This window comes from Bombus bifarius, unplaced genomic scaffold (genome assembly GCF_011952205.1).
Source record: "Bombus bifarius isolate JDL3187 unplaced genomic scaffold, Bbif_JDL3187 scf7180000007990, whole genome shotgun sequence".
Classification (NCBI taxonomy): Eukaryota; Metazoa; Arthropoda; class Insecta; order Hymenoptera; family Apidae; genus Bombus; species Bombus bifarius.
In genome coordinates this window covers 1285384-1305669 of record NW_022884371.1, presented here as the reverse complement: position 1 = coordinate 1305669, position 20286 = coordinate 1285384, and the positions used below count along the sequence as shown (strand labels likewise).

At 35.8% G+C, this 20286-nt stretch overlaps 2 protein-coding genes across 6 annotated transcripts; one reads left to right on the top strand and one right to left on the bottom strand.

Moving 5' to 3' along the window:
- The first annotated feature begins 1240 nt into the window (after positions 1-1240).
- On the top strand, positions 1241-17496 carry LOC117205435 (kinesin-like protein Klp98A). The gene is made up of 16 exons (XM_033443815.1): positions 1241-1302; positions 1782-1851; positions 4783-4893; positions 5721-5837; positions 6394-6639; positions 6737-6909; positions 7501-7906; positions 7994-8278; positions 8404-8817; positions 9054-9251; positions 11234-11356; positions 11651-11752; positions 12155-12292; positions 12369-13412; positions 13519-13788; positions 15648-17496. Exons 1-16 carry the CDS (start codon positions 1256-1258, stop codon positions 15891-15893), a joined length of 3990 nt encoding a protein of 1329 aa, XP_033299706.1. The 5' UTR covers positions 1241-1255; the 3' UTR covers positions 15894-17496.
- Positions 8632-20233, bottom strand: LOC117205437 (presenilin-1). Of its 5 annotated transcripts, none has more exons than XM_033443817.1 (8): positions 19791-19925; positions 19437-19687; positions 19148-19357; positions 18861-19081; positions 18495-18782; positions 18182-18426; positions 17954-18111; positions 8632-8769 (listed from the first exon to the last, which is right to left on the bottom strand). In XM_033443817.1, exons 1-7 carry the CDS (start codon positions 19923-19925, stop codon positions 17956-17958), a joined length of 1506 nt encoding a protein of 501 aa, XP_033299708.1. In that variant the 3' UTR covers positions 8632-8769; positions 17954-17955. The 5 variants fall into 5 exon arrangements, with proteins under 5 accessions (XP_033299708.1, XP_033299707.1, XP_033299709.1 ...); XM_033443816.1 differs by having other exon boundaries at positions 8633-8769; positions 17950-18111; XM_033443818.1 differs by lacking the exon at positions 8632-8769 and adding an exon at positions 11157-11364 and having other exon boundaries at positions 17950-18111.
- Between the last annotated feature and the right edge of the window lie 53 nt (positions 20234-20286).

Below are 20286 nucleotides of genomic sequence, written 5' to 3'. Positions count from 1 at the left end.
GCCAAATAAACCATTCTATGGTTAATTAGAAAAACATTACTGTATCCCTTTTGTTCAATGAACAAGAGTGAGATACAAATACATAACATGAAGTTTCGAGGTCCTAACGTCGATGGACTATTACATAAGATATAAACTATGGTTACAGTAATGCATGTTGTAATGAATGAAACACCTTAAGAAACTATACACATACAGTTAGGATTTAATTGGTCCAACACATTTGTTTTTATCAGAACAATAGTTCGTTAGAACACGAATCAACAATAATCATTCAATAATCTTAAAGAAAGCATCTTCAATACACAGAGCTATATAGATACGTAACACAAAGCTACTTGGGTAGTTCGAGGAACCGGTGGGAATAGAAACAGTCAATTAACGAGGCAAAATCTCAGAGCCTACGCGTCACTGCTATGAATATATTATATACAATAATATACACATACGTTGAAGTATTTCTAAGGAACACTAGCGCCGCCTATGGCATATTTACTATTTACAATCGTGGGCAGTGGGCAGGTGCCTACAGTATCCTACTCTTGTCCTGAATCTGTGCCCACCGATGATGTGTAATCTCCAGCTGGATAATAAAAAGACATGAATTCTCTGTATAACCGCCGTTACGCGCTTAAAGAAACCGCAAAAGCGTTTGATTTAGCTCTCTCTATTTGCTGCGTGGGTGGCTCGCCTTCTCCGTTCACTCTCCACCACTGGCTTCTACCATACCGATCCCATACTGACGTCACATTCCATAGAAGGGAAATATAAAACCTGTTAGACCGTCTCCCTTTCTTTCTCTACAGTTTCGTATTTCTGATTCACTTTATCTTTCTTCGTATTATCTTGTCCTCTTTTCCTCTTCTGTCTCTTTTCTGTTTACGTTTCCGCCTGCATTTTTCCATCCGCGCCGTTACGAATAACGAGCAAATGTGCGGTTCACTTGAAATTAGGGATCCCCAATGTGTACGCGCATGCGCAGGAACGCAACTTTTTGTCTCGGCTTAACAGCGGCTTGCTAGCCAGTCGTCCGCCTGTGGAGACCGTGTTGAGGATGATGTTGCTCATTGCGTGCGAGGTTCAACGACGACGAAGACGTTTCGTAGTACGGCAACAACCGTCGACGACGTCTTGTCTATACAGTACCGCGAAATACTTCACGTTCGCGTAACGCGAGTTGAGAAAACGCAGAAGTGACAAGATATACCGCGCAACATCAACATTCTTTGACAAAGTCCATCCGTTTGTTATAGCCATGGCTTCAGTGAAGGTAGCAGTGCGGGTTCGTCCCTTTAATAAAAGGTGCGTGCAACTAGTGATAACCTGTGTTTAACGTGTGTTTTATGTGTTTTCATTGTTATGTGTTTGATATACGAGCTGTACATTCTCTAGTACAGATACATTCTTCGTCATGAATTTTATTCAATGCCTGTTTTTAAGATCCCAGTTTTTACAATTGACCAAGTAGCGAGTCAAGGCCTGCTATTTATGATTTAGACAAAGTCAAATACAATTCGCGAACGTTCGACCTTCGAACGTAATGCGTTCCATGGGACGATCAATCATATGGTTTCGATCGACCCACGGTGCGACTGACGACTGGGCGACAAGATTCTGCCACCTGCTGTCATTCCCTCTAATGTTATTGTTATCCAAATGTTTTTCCCTATCGACTATCTTTTTTTTCTTTTCGCGTTATATTATTTGTAGGAACATTAATGAAAATATCAAGTGCTCAGTTCTATGAATAGAGATGTGAATCTGTCAAATTTGTATTCCAGGGAGTTGGCCATGAACGCGAAAATGATTGTGCAAATGGATGGCCGAAAAACAAGGATTTTTAACACAAAGGTATTTCCTAGCATTTAAAACAATTAGTTGTAAAAAATTTTACGTATCTCTTATTAAGGTTAACCTTGCTGCGATCTTCAAATTATTTTCAACTATTCGTGGTTCATTCTTCAAAAATGTCTGAAGTCTGATTCTTAATTTTATGCTAAAGTTTTCTTAAAACGACACAAATTCTTTTGCTTATTAAAATAAAGATTGCACTAAGGTTAACACACCAGACTAGGACTACAAATGACTAAAGTATGAAATTTGTTTATACTCCAGAAATATAATGTTGTAACTTTACAGAATTTCTATAAGAAATTGAAAAGTTGGTCATTTTACAAGTTCCAGCATTGTATGTTATGTACGTTCTTATGCAGTTTCCATGTATAATCCGCAACAAGCGACTCCTGTTGCAGTTCCTTAAGCCAATCCTTATGCAGTTCGTCCTTAATGATCGCACGGGCGAACTTTCTAAAAAGATTTCTAGACTGTAGAGCGATTTTTTTTGCGTCCCGAACTACCGTTGACCGCCACGCCGTTAAAACACTCGGTGCTCGAATCGTGTCATAATTTCTGGTCGACCGAACCTCGGCTATTGACCCATTAACGTCACAATGACCGCGACATATATTGTTCGTAGACGTACAGAATCTTTTTTACCATACGGAGACTATTTGTTATTCTAACATTACATCATTGATATCCACGCTTGCCGAGCGAAATCTTTGGCCTAGCTAGTGAGAGCAAGATAGCGAACGGCACGTCATCTGATCGGAGAAAGTGCGAAAATCGTTGTTGGACCAATCCCGGACCACTCGGTTTCCGTCCCACGACACTAACCACAAAACTAACCAATTATATCGCGATTAAGAATTAACAGCTACCAAATCTATCAAAATCACAAATTATAGGTTTTTGGAATTATTGAAAATATGTAATGTGTTTTTTAACAAAATTAATATTAACTTTCATTTGGATGAAAATTTGATTTTTGTTTCTATCAAAATATTGTAATTATAATAATTTTTGTGTATGCATTATCATATAATATTTAAAATTAAAGTCTGATATATATTTCTATATAGAGTTAACAGACGTTGCGCGTAAGTGAACTTTTGTTCGTCTCTGTATGACCAATATATAGGTCTTAGAGCTAATTATATCGTCCTCATTAATGCTTTGGGGTAAATTTGGTTCGTGTACGATATTAATAGAAATTTCTATTTTGTTCACTTGTTATGAGTAGGTCGTAAATGTTTGTGCAAATTTATATTAATATGAATACAAACATGAAGAAATGAAACCTACGCAAAGATTTATTTTGTCCATTATTTTACGTGTATTATATGCGTTTTACACTTTTAAGTTTTCCATAAACGCCTAACTATCCACCTAGTCATGAATCTTTAGTTTCTGATTCCTTTTTCTCTCTGGAATGACTCAATGTTAAAAATACGAGTTTTATATTTTCGTACAATTCCTTTTATCGCTCCAGGATCACTCCTGTACCTTGTTACAAAAGGAAATAACTTTTACGTAATTTATGACTACCGCTTACCTTTATCTCATGTTAATTATCATAAAACAGATTTCCCGTTTTATCAGTGATAATGTGACAAGACAGGTTTATGAAAATCTAGCGCATGCAACATTATGGCGATCATATGACGCATTTTATGGCACGCGTAACGCTGTTGGCTATAGGCATATGTATGTTGTTAATTGAAACAAACAGTTAAACAAATAAAATTCTTGTTTATAAGAATAATTTTAAATATGCTAGCGAATCCACGTTTCACGAATTTAAAACATTATATATATCAGCCGATTCATTTTAACAAATAGATTACGAAAATACCACAATTATTTTGAGGAAAATTATTATTATTATTATTTTAGTGAAATATCGTGCTAGATACTTTATCTTCGTATTGTACTAGATTTTTGAACAATGGCTGACATATTGATTGTATTTTATCCAATAAAAGATCACGATTTATTTTCTATATAATCTTCCTTTAGTTAAAATATAATATAAAGTACATATATTTTATAATGTTACATTTTATAATTTATAATAACATTGTAAAGTCTAAAAGTTATTTCTAATTTGATTTCCTATCTAAAACACTGAAACAAAGAACAATGAATTCACAAAGTGCGACGAAATCGATGACCTCAACAAGTCGAACGTGATGATTCAAACGTTTTAACGTTTCCTCAAGGACTAACTTCAAATTTCTTAAGGCATCGAGCGCGTTGATCATGATCCTAGAACGATAATGACTTCTCACCTTTAGCACTTTTTTTCTCTATTGCAGGTTTCATGATGGACAAACATAAGAGTTTTATTTTTTTAATTGCTTGCCACTCGCTTTGTGTTGCATAATGTGCGGAGTGCCCCTTGATAGGATACGATTATAGTTATGTGGGATGCAGTCTTACGAATGCACGTGATATAACAGCTTGCTGTTTGCCAGCCACTTGTGAATGATGCGCTTCTTCGGTATCAATCATTGTACAGGCTTTTGACCCGTGTCAATCTATCCAATATTCCTTTTCTTTAATATGACCAATCAATTATAATGCAATATTAAATCCAATATTAGAGAAATAGTTCACACGTGAAAATCTTTATCTTCAGAAATTGTTGGGAACTTTGAAGAATTTATTTGACTTATCTTTTTCAATGAAATGACTAAACATTAAGGTCATTGAACCACAGACGAGGTACAGAAACTATGCCTTGAACTTTATATTTTAATCTTAAAGGGAAGTCTATGATACATACAGGTCGATCAATAAAAGGAGTTTTCGTTTGTTAATGATCCAATTTGTTTGTTTGTTAATCCAATGGATTTGGTCCAATGGATCTGAATCGATAAAGACATTTCTTTTTATAAAATGGAACAATTACTGACTTTATTATTTTATTGTTATTTTCAGACACCCGGTAGTTGCAGGGAAATCGACCGCGAGAAACATAAAGACTTCACATTTGATCATTCCTACTGGTCCTGCGACGCAAGCGATGACAACTATGCATCGCAGGAAGAGGTATATATTATTTGGTTTTTTCAAAGCGTATCAATCTATCAATTCGAAATTAATAATACGTACGATACAAATTAAATAGATCATTGAATCCAACGATGCATCAGAAATAGAGGAAATACCTTTTCTTAATTATGTGTGTTCATTTGAATATACGAGCCATTAATTATTATGAGCAATATGTTAAGTAATCTTTTATTTCATTTGTAATGAGAATTAAATTATTTTTAATTAAATAAGCTCGTTCTCTTTGAAATTAATTTTGTTCTCAATAAAAAATTATCGCCGTCGATTGATTCGCATCGGGCAATATCCCACATTGGGCAATGTTTTGACGGTGAGCCACGATCAGAATTAAAATAGAAGACCGGCATGCGTGCACCGGTATAGCAACCATTGTCGTAAGAGAATAGATTCTAATTAAAGACTTCACATTTTTCAAAATTTTAAGGATCATGTCTATATAATTACAAATTATTTTGTCACCGTGATAAATGATAAGTCTGACTTGTCTTTTATCGCGTGTGTAATAAATAATGATACATGGTGTAAGTAAAAAAAAATATTTCGCTTTTATCATTTGTAGAATTAATCAAAACACACGTATTTGTTTAATACTTATCGACCATCTTGATTCCTCTGGTGACCCGTTAAAACTCTTTTAAGTAATTCACTATCAAAATTCCCCTATCAATGTGTACAGTTAAGTACACATAAGGCGTGTCTGGTGCTATTTTTGAATTCGATAAGATTTTCATTTATCATAAACGTTGATGCTTGTTAGTTACTATCATATCAAAAACAGATAGCTGATCCTTTTTCTATTTTAGGTGTTTTATGATCTGGGTACAGACGTAATAGAAAGTGCCTTCGAGGGCTACAATGCCTGCGTCTTCGCCTACGGCCAAACAGGGTCTGGAAAGACCTTTACCATGATGGGTACACCGGTAATATTTTAATCGTTTAGTTTGCCAGCATGATCATGTCACCTTTATCCCTTTATAAAAGATTACTCTTCTTTGATCTTCTACAATATTCCATTTTGCTCAGTAAATTTTATCTTTATGTTTGATATTCGGACATACTGGATTTAGTGTAATATTTGAGTAATTCTGCAAACTTAGTTTGATATCTGGATAATTCCCTAATATTAGTTTGATATTTGAATAATTCCGTAAAATTATTATTGAATGTAATTCTCTAATTGTTTGAAGCATTTAGTCCATTTTTCATAAAATTTTATCCACAGAGGAAAAAATCATAGAGATACAAAAGTTACCATACTTTTAATGAATTTAATACGCTCCGATGCTTCTAGATCGCTCGATCACGTAGTTCACTTATCATCAATGCAGAAACTCATTACGTTATTGCGAAACATTGTTTCGTACTTTCACTGGCCAGTTGATTTCTATGATTTTTCTTCGCCTTGTACTGTATTTCTTTACCTAGAAAAGAATCCTTACCTTTAACATCTAATAATTTTATCATTTTCAATTTCAGGAGGCTCAAGGATTGATCCCACGGATTTGTAAGACGCTGTTTGCCAGAATGGCAGCTGGCAAAGAAAGCGGAGCGTCTTACAGAACAGAAGTGTCATTTTTAGAGATACATAATGAAAGAGTAAGGGATCTATTGAGACTGGACCAGTCGCAGTCTCATTCTCTCCGAGTGCGGGAACATCCCAAAAGAGGGCCTTATGTCCAAGATCTATCAAGCCACCTCGTCTATGATTACTCAGATATTCAGGTAAATGAACCCGTTCTCTCTTCCTGCTCGTTCCGCACTCACAACACACTTGTGGGAGAGGTAGTTTTAAAATAAAGAGTTGTTCCCGCGCTTGTAGGAGTGCATGGTGCGAGGTAATACGCACAGGACTACTGCAAGTACAAATATGAACGACGTGAGCAGCAGGAGTCACGCAATTTTTACTATCACCTTCGTTCAAGCTGGACTATCAGAAGGCAATATGCCGTCGGAGACAGTTTCAAAAGTGCATCTTGTTGACTTAGCCGGAAGGTATCGAGACATGTGTCTTGGATAATTTTTTTTTTGGAATCATCGGACTAACACGCGAGATGTGAGCAGAAAGTTCGTACAAAACATTACTGAGTTTTTAATACTTTTTTTTCTTTTACTTCCTATTGTAATTGAAACTTGATAAACGACTGGAGATTTCATAAAAATTATTTCTATTGCAATAGGAGAAGCCTTGTTTATAGAATGTATAAATGTAATAACGAATTAAAGAATATCTTGTGAAGAGATCTTATCGAATAAAGGAATACCAACATTGAAGTCAAGGTTTCCTTTGAAAACAAGGAAATGTTTATCCGCAAGATAGTTAGTTGAGTTCCATTTCATTATTATAAAAATTTATCGTATTTTTACTATTAAATCACATTTTTAAAATGTCAACACTTGGTAATATCTTGAGTAATTCTCTTACAAATCTCTGCATAATGTACTTTAAGTTGAATGAAGTAATCATATACTTTGAACCTTTTGCTCACATTCTTAAAATCATTAAGAAATATAGATATCTAAGATAAATGTAAGGTAGATGTAAGCAAAAGTTGAGTTCACATTTGTTTACCTATGTTTGTTTAGTGAACGCGCAAATGCAACAGGTGCATCAGGCCAACGATTAAAAGAGGGCGCGCACATTAACAAATCACTGGTAACATTAGGTTCCGTGATATCAGCGCTCTCTGAAGTTAGTGCCGCAGGCGAAGGGTCTTCCACTTCTAAGCGAGGTATCTTTATACCCTATCGAGATAGTGTATTGACATGGTTGTTAAAGGACTCGCTTGGAGGTAACTCGAAGACAATCATGATAGCCACTATTAGTCCAGCAGATTGTAATTACGGCGAGACCCTCAGTACGCTCAGGTACGCTAACCGAGCGAAAAATATTATTAATAAACCCACTATTAACGAAGATCCGAACGTGAAATTGATCAGGGAACTCAGAGAAGAGATACAAAAATTGAAGTCTCTTATTGGGAAGGATATGGTAAGTCCTAAAAAAGATATACACTTTCTCCTTTACCAATTAAGAAAAAATTCGATTAAAAAGTGAAATCTTACCTGTTCATTGCAGAGCGTTGAAAGGCCACCGCAAGTATTGTTAGCTCAGATTCATGAGAAACAGGAGCAAGAGAAAGTATTGACGGAAGAATGGACGGAAAAGTGGCGAGAAACGCAGCAGATTCTCCAAGAGCAGAAAGCGTTAGGTCTTCGAAAAAGCGGTGTTGGCGTAGTTCTAGATTCAGAGATGCCGCATTTAGTGGGTATCGATGATGACCTTCTTAGCACTGGTGTTACACTTTATCATCTGAAAGAGGGTAGAACGTTAGTGGGAACGGAAGAAGCACCAACCACACAGGTAATCATTTCATTTATTTATCCCAATAAAAATTAAGATTTGTTGAATCTGAATACTAGTTAAACTACGGAAATATATATACATATATTTTATGAATTATATAATATGTGCTACTTAATAAATAGGATATTGTATTGACTGGTGCGGATGTCGAGCCAGAACACTGTGTGGTGGAGTTAGATAGTGGGGTTGCAACTCTTCATCCCCTTTCTCCTCACTGCTGGATCAACACAGCACAAGTCGATAAGCCAACGCGGCTGTCACAAGGCTGTATTATTCTTCTTGGCCGGAACAATATGTTCCGATATAACGATCCAGCTGAAGCGGCGAAACTAAGAAAGGAAGGTGGAACGAGTAACGGTAATTTACAATCCACGGTCGTCAATCTTTCAAGATTGTCTCTCTTGAGCTGGAGTGTCTCGGATTTGCATGCTTCGTCCTCTAGCGATAACCTTTTAAATTCGAGCGAAGATCTCCGAACGCTTGAAGAACTGGAACAACAAAAAGCAGCCCTTATCAAAGAAAAAGAAGACTTCAAGGTTCGTGAATTAACTAATTAACTTTATACGATATTAGTTTTTATGCCAATTAAATCCATTATAGTTTATTACTGTAATTAATAATTTAATAATCATAGAATATTATTTCTAGTACTCTAGTTATATTATTATTAATATCCTACATATAAAGATATTTAAATTAGTGCAAATGGAATGTTAATCGAAAGCTTTGAGCTAAAATAAATAATAAAAATTTTTCATTTTAATTTGCACAGAGGGAGCAGGAAGAACGAGAAGAGAGATGGGCCGCGAGAAGAGAGGCTCTAGAAGGAGCGCAGCGCGAATTGGAACGCGAATGGGGTGCCCAATGGAAAGAATGGGCTGACGCCATAGCGGCTCTGGAATCTCGACAACGCGAGTTACGCACGAGACGTCACATCCTGGAACAAGAGCGACGGGACGAAATGACGCAAGTAAGTGACTCGGATTCGCCGTCGCCAGATCCGAACGTAATCTCGATCATCTATCAATTTTTCCTCGTCCTTATTGCTCTCTGTGTTCTTATTTGCTTGTCTGGCAACATCATCATCAACTCGCACATTTGCCCGTTAAACATGTGACCCCAGAAAATGTGTGTAATAGTATTAGGTAACACGTTCTCGTTAAATCACGTTTATGTTCTTCATCAAGTGTTCACAAGTGTACTTGAATATCAAATGGTGTTCAGATGTAGAAAGAATGAGCTATATCATCAACATTGACGATGATCACATTTTTTCACTTTAGTTTAACTGTAGATGTAGAAATTTATTAAAAAAAAAGCTTAAGGTGCTTCAACTCAACGATCGGCGTCTATATCAGGATTTTCTCCTGAATTGTAATATAATGTAACTAATGTACAATTACATTGTTAACGGGACAATATTTGTCCGATATTATATAATTCAATCATTTTTTTAATGTATAAAAGAAATGTTTCCTATTCTTTTTGTATAATACTTGTCTGCCTTTACGTAGATTCTATTACGGGTTTTTAATACGAATCGCGCCTAATATCCCGCAGACTATAATCTTAACGCTTATTTTTTTAATGGCGAAAATTAGATAGAGAAGCTTAAATGACGATAAGCTGTTTGAATACCATAAAAGTGCCAGTGTTGACAAGATTTTGCCGGACAAATATGGCATTCCGTGGAATGTTATACGTTAAGTATCTTGTAGACGATTGTTACAATGAACAGAGTAAAAGAAAACAAACTGTTATGTACATATCTGGGCTTGTCTTTTGTAGAAACGTCTGTATATATGGGTTTGTTATGCGAGAAAGAAAAAAGAACTGTTTATTATATACATACATATATATAATATATATATATATATACGAATACTGTTGATTAATAAATTTTTCTTACAAAAATTGGCCTTCGATCTTCCACGATATGATATTTTGCACGCACACTTCTACTGTCTGTATTCTATCTTTCATATACAAGGTGGTTGGTACATGGTGGTACAAGCGGAAAGGGGGTGATTCTACGCGAAAAAAGAAGTCGAAAATATAGAATAAAAATTTTTCGTTTGAGGCTTTGTTTTCGAGAAAATCAACTTTGAATTTTCGCTCGGTACGCGTGCACTTTATCACGTCTCGTTATAACGGATCTCACTGTAGATCGTTGTCTCGATGGAAAAATTAAAAAAAAAAATAAAAAAAAATTTTTACTCTATATTTTCGACTTCTTTTTTCGCGTAGAATCACCCCCTTTCCGCTTGTACCACCAGTTACCAACCACCCTGTATATTCTATTAAGTATTATATGTATACACAGTCGAAAGAATTAACACTACCGATTAACAAACCCAGTGTATCTTGTTAACAATTTTGTTGGGGTACGTCCGCACGTACATTTTGTCCAATACTGATGTGGGATTTAAAGACCTAACTAACCGAATTTTATAAGGTAATGTATTTATCGCGATTATCTCATCGTTTCTGTTTTCTTCTTCTTTTACCATTAATTTTTGTTCTTTTTCATTCAATATTTACTTGGATCTTTCAATAAATCTCGTATGAATTGACCTCTGCAATAACGTCACGTAGCCCCGTATTATCATTGATGCATAAACAGATGGCATGCTTTTGTTTTTATTTTTATCCATTCTACATCATTCTTCTCTCGTAACCGATAGCAGAGTATCTGTGTACATGGGTGACTTGTAAAACTATCATTTTTCGTTATTATCACTTCAAATGTAAGTTTAAAAATTTATTTTTCGTTTAAACGTAGAATTTATATATATATATTTATATATATATATAAATATATAATAAAAAATGAAATTAATGGGAATTAAATAAAAGGAAAGGAAGAAAAAGAATGGAACTCGCATCTAAACTATATTTTTTTCAGTTATCTTTTTTGTTAATGCATCGATATCTGTGTGTGTGTGGTACTAGGTAGAAAATTTATGTAGGGAAGTTGCCTCTCTACGCACGACATTGCAGTCCAAGCATCGTCAGTTTCAAGAGTTCATGAGCAATCACGAGCGCGCTCAAAGATTTCATCAATGGTGGGAGAAGGTAAGAGTCTAGACAGAAAAGAAAAAATCGGTATAACATGCAGCACATATAGTCAGTACAGTATTTTGATGGCACGAACTATTGAAATAAACGGGAGAAAAAATAAATTTAAAAAAATGTAATTGCATGTAACATATATGACCCTGCATCTTGTCTTTATTTATTTTTCTTTTTTTTTATTATTGCTTTGTTAATTATCTCTTTATTCCTTTCTTAATAATACTCTAATGAAGTATTAACATAGAAACGAAGGTTCGCAGGTTTTTAGTTCAGAAAAAAAATTTACCATTTCAGACGGACGACGGTGCTGGTAGCGATGGCAGCTTGCCAGAATCCTGGTCGAGTTTGAACGATGATAAATGCGTTGACGCGGTGAGAGAGCTTGTTAATCATCATGTAAGTGATTCTAAAACCATCCTTTCTCAAGTTTAACTATAATCTTAATGACTGGATTAATTCTAGGAACTAGGTCAAGCCATAACTCTTTTTTTAAGCAAGGACTTCATGTTTTTGTGAACTACATCTCTTTAATTATGATTTAGTCTTTTATTTACTTAACCACTAGACTGTGCATATTTATGCAAATTCGTATCTTTATGAACACAGCTAAAAAAATTAAACATATATGGAAACATGTTTCATCTACTTTTATATCATTAAACTTTGTATATATGAATTTAATAAGAAAAATATGGTTCATAGAAAAATCAAAAACAAGAATTAGCTAGTTTCTATAATCAAGAGAACATTATAAAAGAATCAAGAAATAAAATCCAACTTTAAAAATCTACCTTCCAGAAGAAAGAATTGGCTGTATTGGAGACTGAGCTACAGAACAAGGTGAAATCCCTCAATGAGCACCAGAGCAAGGTAGACAAGATGGAAGAGGAGCTGATGGAGATAGCTAAAAGGCAAAAACATATGTTTAATCTCGAGGTTAGGATACTGTTTATAACTAGAAGCTAACTTACTTTTCTTATTCTCATTAAATATTAAATACATATGTTTCTAGTTTCAAGAAGAAGGAAACACAGAGAAGAAGTTGTTGCTGGCGAAGCGGAGCCAGGAGCAGTTACAAGAGATCCTGAGAAGAAAACAAAGTCTTTCATTAAACTTGAAGCGTGCGTTGCCTGCTTCACCAGGTGATTGTTCCTTGAGCGGCGATGAAGTTCTTCACAATGGAGATATTGAATCGTTGCAGGGATGCAATAGAAAACTTCAGATAGCTTCTGCCTTGAGTCTACTGCCACAAAATATTCCAAGTTCTATAGACACAGCAGATACTTTTCATACAGCTGCGGCTGACTCGCCTGAACCTAGAATTCTGTTTGAAAATTCGGAAACAAAAGAATCTCAGACATTACCAAGTGATAAACAAAGAGAACCTAACAAGCACCAGAAATCTTCCCCTGAAGTCCACTTAGAGAATGATAGAGCTAAATTGTGTGAAGTAGAAAGCAGAAGTTTGTTGAACTTAAATAGAAAGTCCTCGATAGATACAATCATCAAGTCAGGAAAGTGCAATGGCAGTGTTAACAGTGAGAAAACAGAATCAAAGTCTCCAACGAATTCTATTACGGAGGAGGATATTCCTGAAGATTCGCTGGAGTCACCTGTGCAGCAGAATCCAGCGATGAAACGATTGAACCAAAGAATCGCTCGTCAACGAATGATGGTGATGAGGTGCCTAGAGGCCAGCACACCCTCGAAAGAAGATCTGAATAGACAAATTGCGATCTTACAAGATCTTCAAAAGCAGCAAATTGAATTAGAAGTATCGCTTTTAGAAGACGAACGAAAAAATCTCAAGCAACAATCACAATGTGATGATAGATTGGCAGTTGGTGATGCGAATGAGCCTGCACAAACAGTAGAAACAATGTCGTGCCGTGATGTAGAGTCCACGACTAGCTCAGGCACGTTGCTGGCCGTGGCCACAGTGCGATCTCCAATTCTCAGGAACCACAGGCCTAATATCAATGGCGAGGAGAACTTGTCAGAATCGGTAGTGCCTCGAATATCAGCAGGAAGAGGATATTCAACAGTATATTTAACGGTAATTTATAATATGCATGATGTAATATAAATTGGAAGACAACTAAAAAATATCTTCCAATAATGAAAGTATGAAGATCATTTGTTATATGTGGCCTTTGTTTTAGAGTCAAAATCGAGGTGATCGTTTGAGTAGTCCATATACCCTGACAATCACGAGGTCTTTGCCATCTTTGATAGCAAACGACGCCGACTACGACAATGTGATTAACATGATCGTTAGTATACCTTCCTACGTGATACGCGGAGCTGGCACGTCCAGTCACTACGAATACGAGGTACGCGTCGTAGCGCAGGACGATAGCTGGACGCTTTTACGTAGATACAGAAGATTTCGAGAATTGTATATTTCTATGAGACAAAATTATGGTAGCAAGGTAAGTAGGATTTTTTTATTCGTTTTATTAATTTTCTGTATATTTCAAATTTGTTAACATTAAATAATTATAATTGATAAAATTTTCTCAAAATTTTTTTCTCAAATAACAAATAGTAATATATTTTTATTTATTATTGCTTAGTCCGTGCCTTTCAGCTTTAGACGAGGTTTCGGTTTTACATCTCTTTTATCTATTTCGCTTCTTATATATCTACCTCCCTTCTTATCCACTCTATTATATTGCACTCCTTGAATTATTCTGTCCTTAAAAACTATGGCAACTTTTGGGCTTTTAGGCTCTTCCCGTCTTGGCCATTTCCCCAGTTCTCTCTCTTTCCTTTATGCACTCGTTTACTAGTTCCTTTTTTGATTCCATGGGTTTCCCTTTGTACTTTGCTGCTCTTCTTCAAATAGTAATATAGTATAAGGTATATATAGGTGTATATATATATATATATATATATAAGGTATATAGTAGTAAGGTGTAATAGTTATGGGTGATAGTACTACTGCTGGTGTAGATTGCTGGGAGGTACTGCCGCTTTTTCTTGTCATTTAAGAATCGTGGAAAGAAAAATTGCACTACGGGCGCCGGGATTTGAAAACCCGGGTCCCGAATGTCCGTAACCAAACGCGCTAACCATTGCGCTGTCGTCGTTCGACGATAGTTGCTATCGAGTGCCGCCACAGTAATCCCTTATCAATGATAACGTTTCTTCTTTGTGTTGTGCATATGGTCGTATGATCTCGGCCGTTGTTTCCATGTGCGGTTGAGAGAATTCGGCATCTGCGGATGTGTCGTTTCGATGCAGGGTAAGGTGTCGGCCGCTTGTTGTCAAACCTGTGCAGATGTTGCGCAAAGTCTTCGTGTGGCGGTGGACCTGTCGGTACGGTGCGGGCGTTTTAGCGTACGGTCGTAGGCCTCCGTTCTTCTTTAGTATGACGTGCAGAGATAATATGCCCATGGACTTTGCGTTGGCTGCATCACTCCTGGCTCGGTCATCGTCTCGTATCCTGTCACCTGCTTGCGTCGATCAGAGTTGAGGCGTCGAGGTTCGCTGAAGACGGAAAGGCCGTTTCGAGTACGTCGTAGCGGTAGATCCAGTTTCCGCAGTTTTAGATTCGCAGTGATGAAGTCTCGGTAGCGCTATCACGGTCACCCCTTCTCGCTGTCGATCACGTCGGGATCACCAATTTGAGGTATGATAGTTGTGGGTGACAGTGCTACTGCTGGTGTAGATTGCGCGCTGGGAGGTACTGCTGCTTTTTCTTCTCATTTAAGAATCGTACAAAGAAAAATCGCACTACGGGCGCCGGGGTTTAAAAACCCGGGCCCCGAATGTTCGTAAGCAAAGGCGCTAACCATTGCGCTGCCGTCGTCCTGTGATAGTTGCTTTTGAGTGCCGCCACAAATATAATACCTATGGTCATCAAAACTGTTACAATTGAGGTGTGATATAGTAGTCATGACAAGTGGTGCTGCTGTATAGGCAGAGATGGCTAGGTCCCGTATAGGATGATTTTGTGTCTTCCGTTCCGGGTTGCCTTCTCAGTTAAGAATCATGGAAGAAAAATCGGACTACGGGTGCCGGGATTTGAACCGGGGTCCCGAACGTTCGTAACCAACGGCACTAACCACTGCTCTATCGTCGTCCGGTCATAGTTTGCTGTCGAGTGCCGCTACACAATTAATTTTAATATCCAAAAATCTTATTTCTCACGAATTTAATTATAGTCCTTTTACATTCTTATTATTTGTATCATAGCCGTTTGCAAAAGACTAAAAATATTAGAAATATGAGAAGAAGGAACTTTTATCAATTTTTTGATAGTTTTATATACTTCAATTATATACAGGTAGCGGCAATACGCTTCCCACCTCGACAAGTTTTTCCAAGGTATGAAGTTGTGGCACGGCAACGTAGAAAACGACTAGAGGAATATTTACGACGGTTGATTCAAGTCTGCTCAGAATTACCGCACTGTGAACCTCTCTACAAGTACAACGGCAACTTAAGCAACATAGATAAGCAATCGTTGCTGGAATTTAGTTCGTTCTTCAGACGTGGAACGTTCGAAAGCAGCAAATACGGAACAAGTTAAACAATTAAAAAAAAAAAGACCACACACGATTCTCCAGAAATAGAAGAATGAACAAATTCAAGTGAACGCATAATAGATATTTATAATTCGTTATGTATTTTTTATATTGATGAGCTGGAGAAAAGCTAAAGTGGGAAAAATATTAGCAAAGTATAGTTACCACTTTTTGCAATGATTATTATGTATTTGCCAAAATACGTTTCCAAAAGTTTATTGTTTATAAGACTGATATATATATCGCATATTTAATATTTGTTTTATTCTTAGCATTAGTAAAAGGAAGAAAAGATTGTGAAATTTCTATTTAACGGGAAACAAAAAGATCTGATGTGTCTCGAAGCTATTCTCGATACGAGATTTTAGCTATTCTCGACAGGAAAAGCATACATTAAAGTTAAGGTCGATGAAATTACACGATTCGATTACTTGTTACGGGTTACGAATATTTTCCTAATGTTTTTCTCCCGTTAAAATTTTTGCAATTTTCCAAGTGTACCTTTCTTGTTTCTTAAACGAAATTGTTGATTTCATTGAATCTAAAATCGCGTCTATCACTAATAAAATGTATAGTTAGTACCAGTATTGTTACAAGATACGCACGATATAAAGAATAATTTGTTGTGCGCACAACCACGATGACCATAATCGCGCGTCTATACTCGTGATAATAATTAGATTTCATAAATGAACGCGTTTATTTTTTCGTCGAACAGCGTCTTTTACACATCGTCAGGACTGAAAATTGACTGGATCTTAAACGAAGCAAAAAAAAAAAGAAGAAAAAAATATCGAACTTCCTCTTAATACGTAGTTATAAACTTATTGAATTATAATTTTACGAAGTGCAAATGATATCATATCGCTGTTGAAGTTCTTCCGGTTTCGGGAATTTATATATAATATATATTGTATATGTATACACTGCGTTTTGCGGCAAAGTTTGTAAAGAAAAAAGAAAAAGGAACAGCGATGTTAAAGTTGACTTGAAATCGTTATGCAATGCTTATGGCAATGAGAGAATTGTTAGTAAATGCTAACTTTGATATTATCGATTATTCTCGGCAAAATGTTTATCCGCTATATTTATAAAACTGCTTCTCGATAAAAGGAAAGAAAGAAAATATATACGCTTTTCAAGCCCAAGAATTCTCTATTATTATAATAATAAAAAAAATCGCATCTCTCCATTACATGGCCAGATCATTTTGCCTTGAATTCTCTAATAAGTAAAAAGAATGTTATGAAGCTTATACCTAAACCCATGTTGTTTAGTATCGAATGAAACTTATAGCAATACGTATTGTCATTGAAGTGGATAATCAAGTTCGTGACTGATGAGCGATACGTATTCCATGGCTGTGTATAAACGGACTTCAAACCCCGAGGAATTGTCCTAGACGGCTAGTGGTACTAGTAATTTATAGCCGCGAGGTCTGTACATTTAGCAAATTATTTAGACAAACATTATACCTCATGTTTCATACAGTTTCCGAGAAAAAGCATGGAGAAAAAAAAAACCATCATCAACCGCTTTTTTATACTCGATCTATGCGATCTATGTTCTCTAAATGTAAAGACACACAATAAATTTGTCATAGCTCGATTATTTCTAATTAATAACCTTATAACCCATAAAATAGAAAAATAATCTACAAATTGTAATAAAAAACATGAAAAACCGTTAAGGGCTTTAAATGTGTTTTACACTTAACGTGCAATGGATGTCAGATAAATACAATCATTTATTATTTTTGTTATTCGTTTTACAAATGTAAATTTATATCTTGAGCATTTTTTTGAGACACTAGATTTCTATCCAATGTGATTGTTCAACGAATACTTACTATTAAAAAATACTGGTTCACCCAGTTTCTTATAATGTACATTTTCATCTTGATTTGTACCATGTCATGAGACGATTAATATATCCGTGGTATAAGTTTATAAATGACAAATTACGAACGACGAATTTAAACGAAATACAAAAGCTAAACGATCAATATATGAATAGGCACTATCCTTTTGTAATAAATTATAAATATTATGCTTATCATACCTACAGTTAAATGAACACTTGCTCGCTCGCTAAATTATCCGCAAACGGCGCAACAATTACCCTTGTGGCGAAATAAAATGTTAAACCAAACGTAACAGAGATTGGTAATGCGGGCAATGCCTTCTTGAATATAGCCAGTAACAATAGCGTCAAGCAAAGACCCTGGAAATAAAAATATTCGCAATAAAACTTTTATTATTTTAATATAAAATATAAATTACAAAACACATACAATAAGAATAGCAACGAAACAAGCCAACGTGGTGTTCCAATCGCCATAACTGGAAGCTTTCCCAACTAAAACGCTGTAGAATATAAAATCACCAAGACCTAATTTCACACCTCGTTCTTCTTCGGTAACTGCAATTTGCTGCCCTTGTGATTCACGTGCAACGCGATTATCTTGTTGCCTTGATCTTTCTGTTAGGGATAAAGTGTTTTCACGTACTTCTTGCGCTCGCCTTGCTCCTCGATCACCTGATAATAAAATATTACATCAAGTTACAATAACTGAATAGGTAGTACACTAGTAGTTTATTTGCTACCATGTGTATCTATCCATTCAGGAGTAAACCCACTCTCTTCAGCATCTCCCGATGCAGGATTGTTTTGATTATCTGCTTGATCACGCATTGTATATGTTGTGCTGTCACCAGTAGCATTGTCGCTGGTAGTCATCGTTGCGGTTTGTACATAACCAGCGTAAGTCATTGTGGCTGTGTACATAATTGTAGAAGAATAAATCAATGCAGGAAAAATAGACTCATTTCGCTCTTGTGCGGTCTCAACAAGTATTCTTAAAGGTCCTTTTGGTGTTAACACAGCAATTAAATCTGGATGGAAAATTATAAAAACTTACATGTATTTCATCTGCAATGCGTTTGTACTTTTTAATAACAAATCTATCTTACCCCAAATGCTGATAACACCTAGTACAACCCATGCTGTCCATTCTGGCAAATATTTGATAAAAACAAGCGCCATTAGAGCAGAGATAAAAATAAGATATGCTTGTTGTAATTGCAAGGGACCTTGCCAATGTATACATATCATTCCAACTACTCCAAAATTCCATAAAACTAAGCCTAATGTAAACAAATCCATTGGAATGTTGTATGCTTTTAATACTTGCCTACAAAAGACATTTTTTTTAAATGTTAAAACCACAAAAAGTAATTAGTAAAATGACAATACTCACTCGCAATATAACATGGAAAACATAGATAACAACAATAAGGAACTTATTATCAACCATCCATGGATTACTTTGTAAAATTTGTATTTGTATAGGACAATAAGTATCACAGTCATAAATACAATGACACTCATGAGTATCAAAGAGTTAGCAACTGCTTGCCAAGCCTTGGTACTTGTGTCAGCACTGTCTTCATGAAACGGAGTGTATACTCTAAAAACAATAATACAATCATAGAACACAACTATCATCTTATACAAACGATATACAAAAGATTTCAAAGTATACTTACAAGTACATTCCTTTGGTTGTATAGAAGTTTATAGAACTAATTGTGGCAACTACAACTAACATACAAAGGGATACAGGCACAAATAATTTAATGACATGTGCTGCTCCATACTTTAATTCCTCTTCCTCTTCATCTCTATAATTTCTAGATCTACCCTGGCCACTATTGCCTGATGTACCTCTCCTACCTGAACTTGCATTATTCGATATACCTGGTGTCTGAACATGGACTTCAGGAACACCATTTTCAACCTATAATTCATACATATTATACAATATATATTTTTTGAGTTCTTTTAAGTTATCTACGTAGATAACTCAACCTGTATAAGTATCACACAATAGAATAAAATACCTCTTCGTTACTAATGCGAGAACGCCTTTTTCGACCAGTAACCAAGCCCAAATCGTCCGTGCGAGATTCCGCGACGTGACCGTCCATTAGGCTTGTATATTCGTCCGCCGAGTCGTAAATATCACTCTCAGACATTCATCAACGGTTATAATTATGGACAAATTGACATAAGTACCTTTGACAGCTTCACATACGCTTTTTTTATACTTCCGCACTTAGTTTAAGTCTCGTCACACAATAGCGGTTACGACTACATTCGAAAAATTTCTCCGATATAAAAATACTTAACTAATATTTATGCATGTCGAGGATTATTCATAGGACTTTATCGGAAAACACAAAGATAATTTTTGATTACTTAAAAATGAACGACTTCAATAATTTTTCACTTTATAAATAAATCCTACACCTGATGGCAGCCATTTTACGAAATGATTCACTAATTGCCCTCTATTGTCAAGCATTTGGAACTAAAAAGAGCGTAGTTGCAAAATTT

Bases quoted from the DNA above. Each gene is read 5' to 3' on its own strand.
- LOC117205435 (XM_033443815.1), top strand. From the start codon at position 1,256: ATGGCTTCAGTGAAGGTAGCAGTGCGGGTTCGTCCCTTTAATAAAAG. The intron at 1,303-1,781 runs GTGCGTGCAACT...TTTGTATTCCAG, and splicing joins GTTCGTCCCTTTAATAAAAG to GGAGTTGGCCATGAACGCGA. The intron at 8,818-9,053 runs GTTCGTGAATTA...TAATTTGCACAG, and splicing joins AAGAAAAAGAAGACTTCAAG to AGGGAGCAGGAAGAACGAGA.
- LOC117205437 (XM_033443817.1), bottom strand. From the start codon at position 19,925: ATGTCTGAGAGTGATATTTACGACTCGGCGGACGAATATACAAGCCTA. The intron at 19,688-19,790 runs GTATTTTATTCT...TATGAATTATAG, and splicing joins CTCGCATTAGTAACGAAGAG to GTTGAAAATGGTGTTCCTGA. The intron at 18,112-18,181 runs GTATGTGTTTTG...TTTTATTTCCAG, and splicing joins GTTTCGTTGCTATTCTTATT to GGTCTTTGCTTGACGCTATT.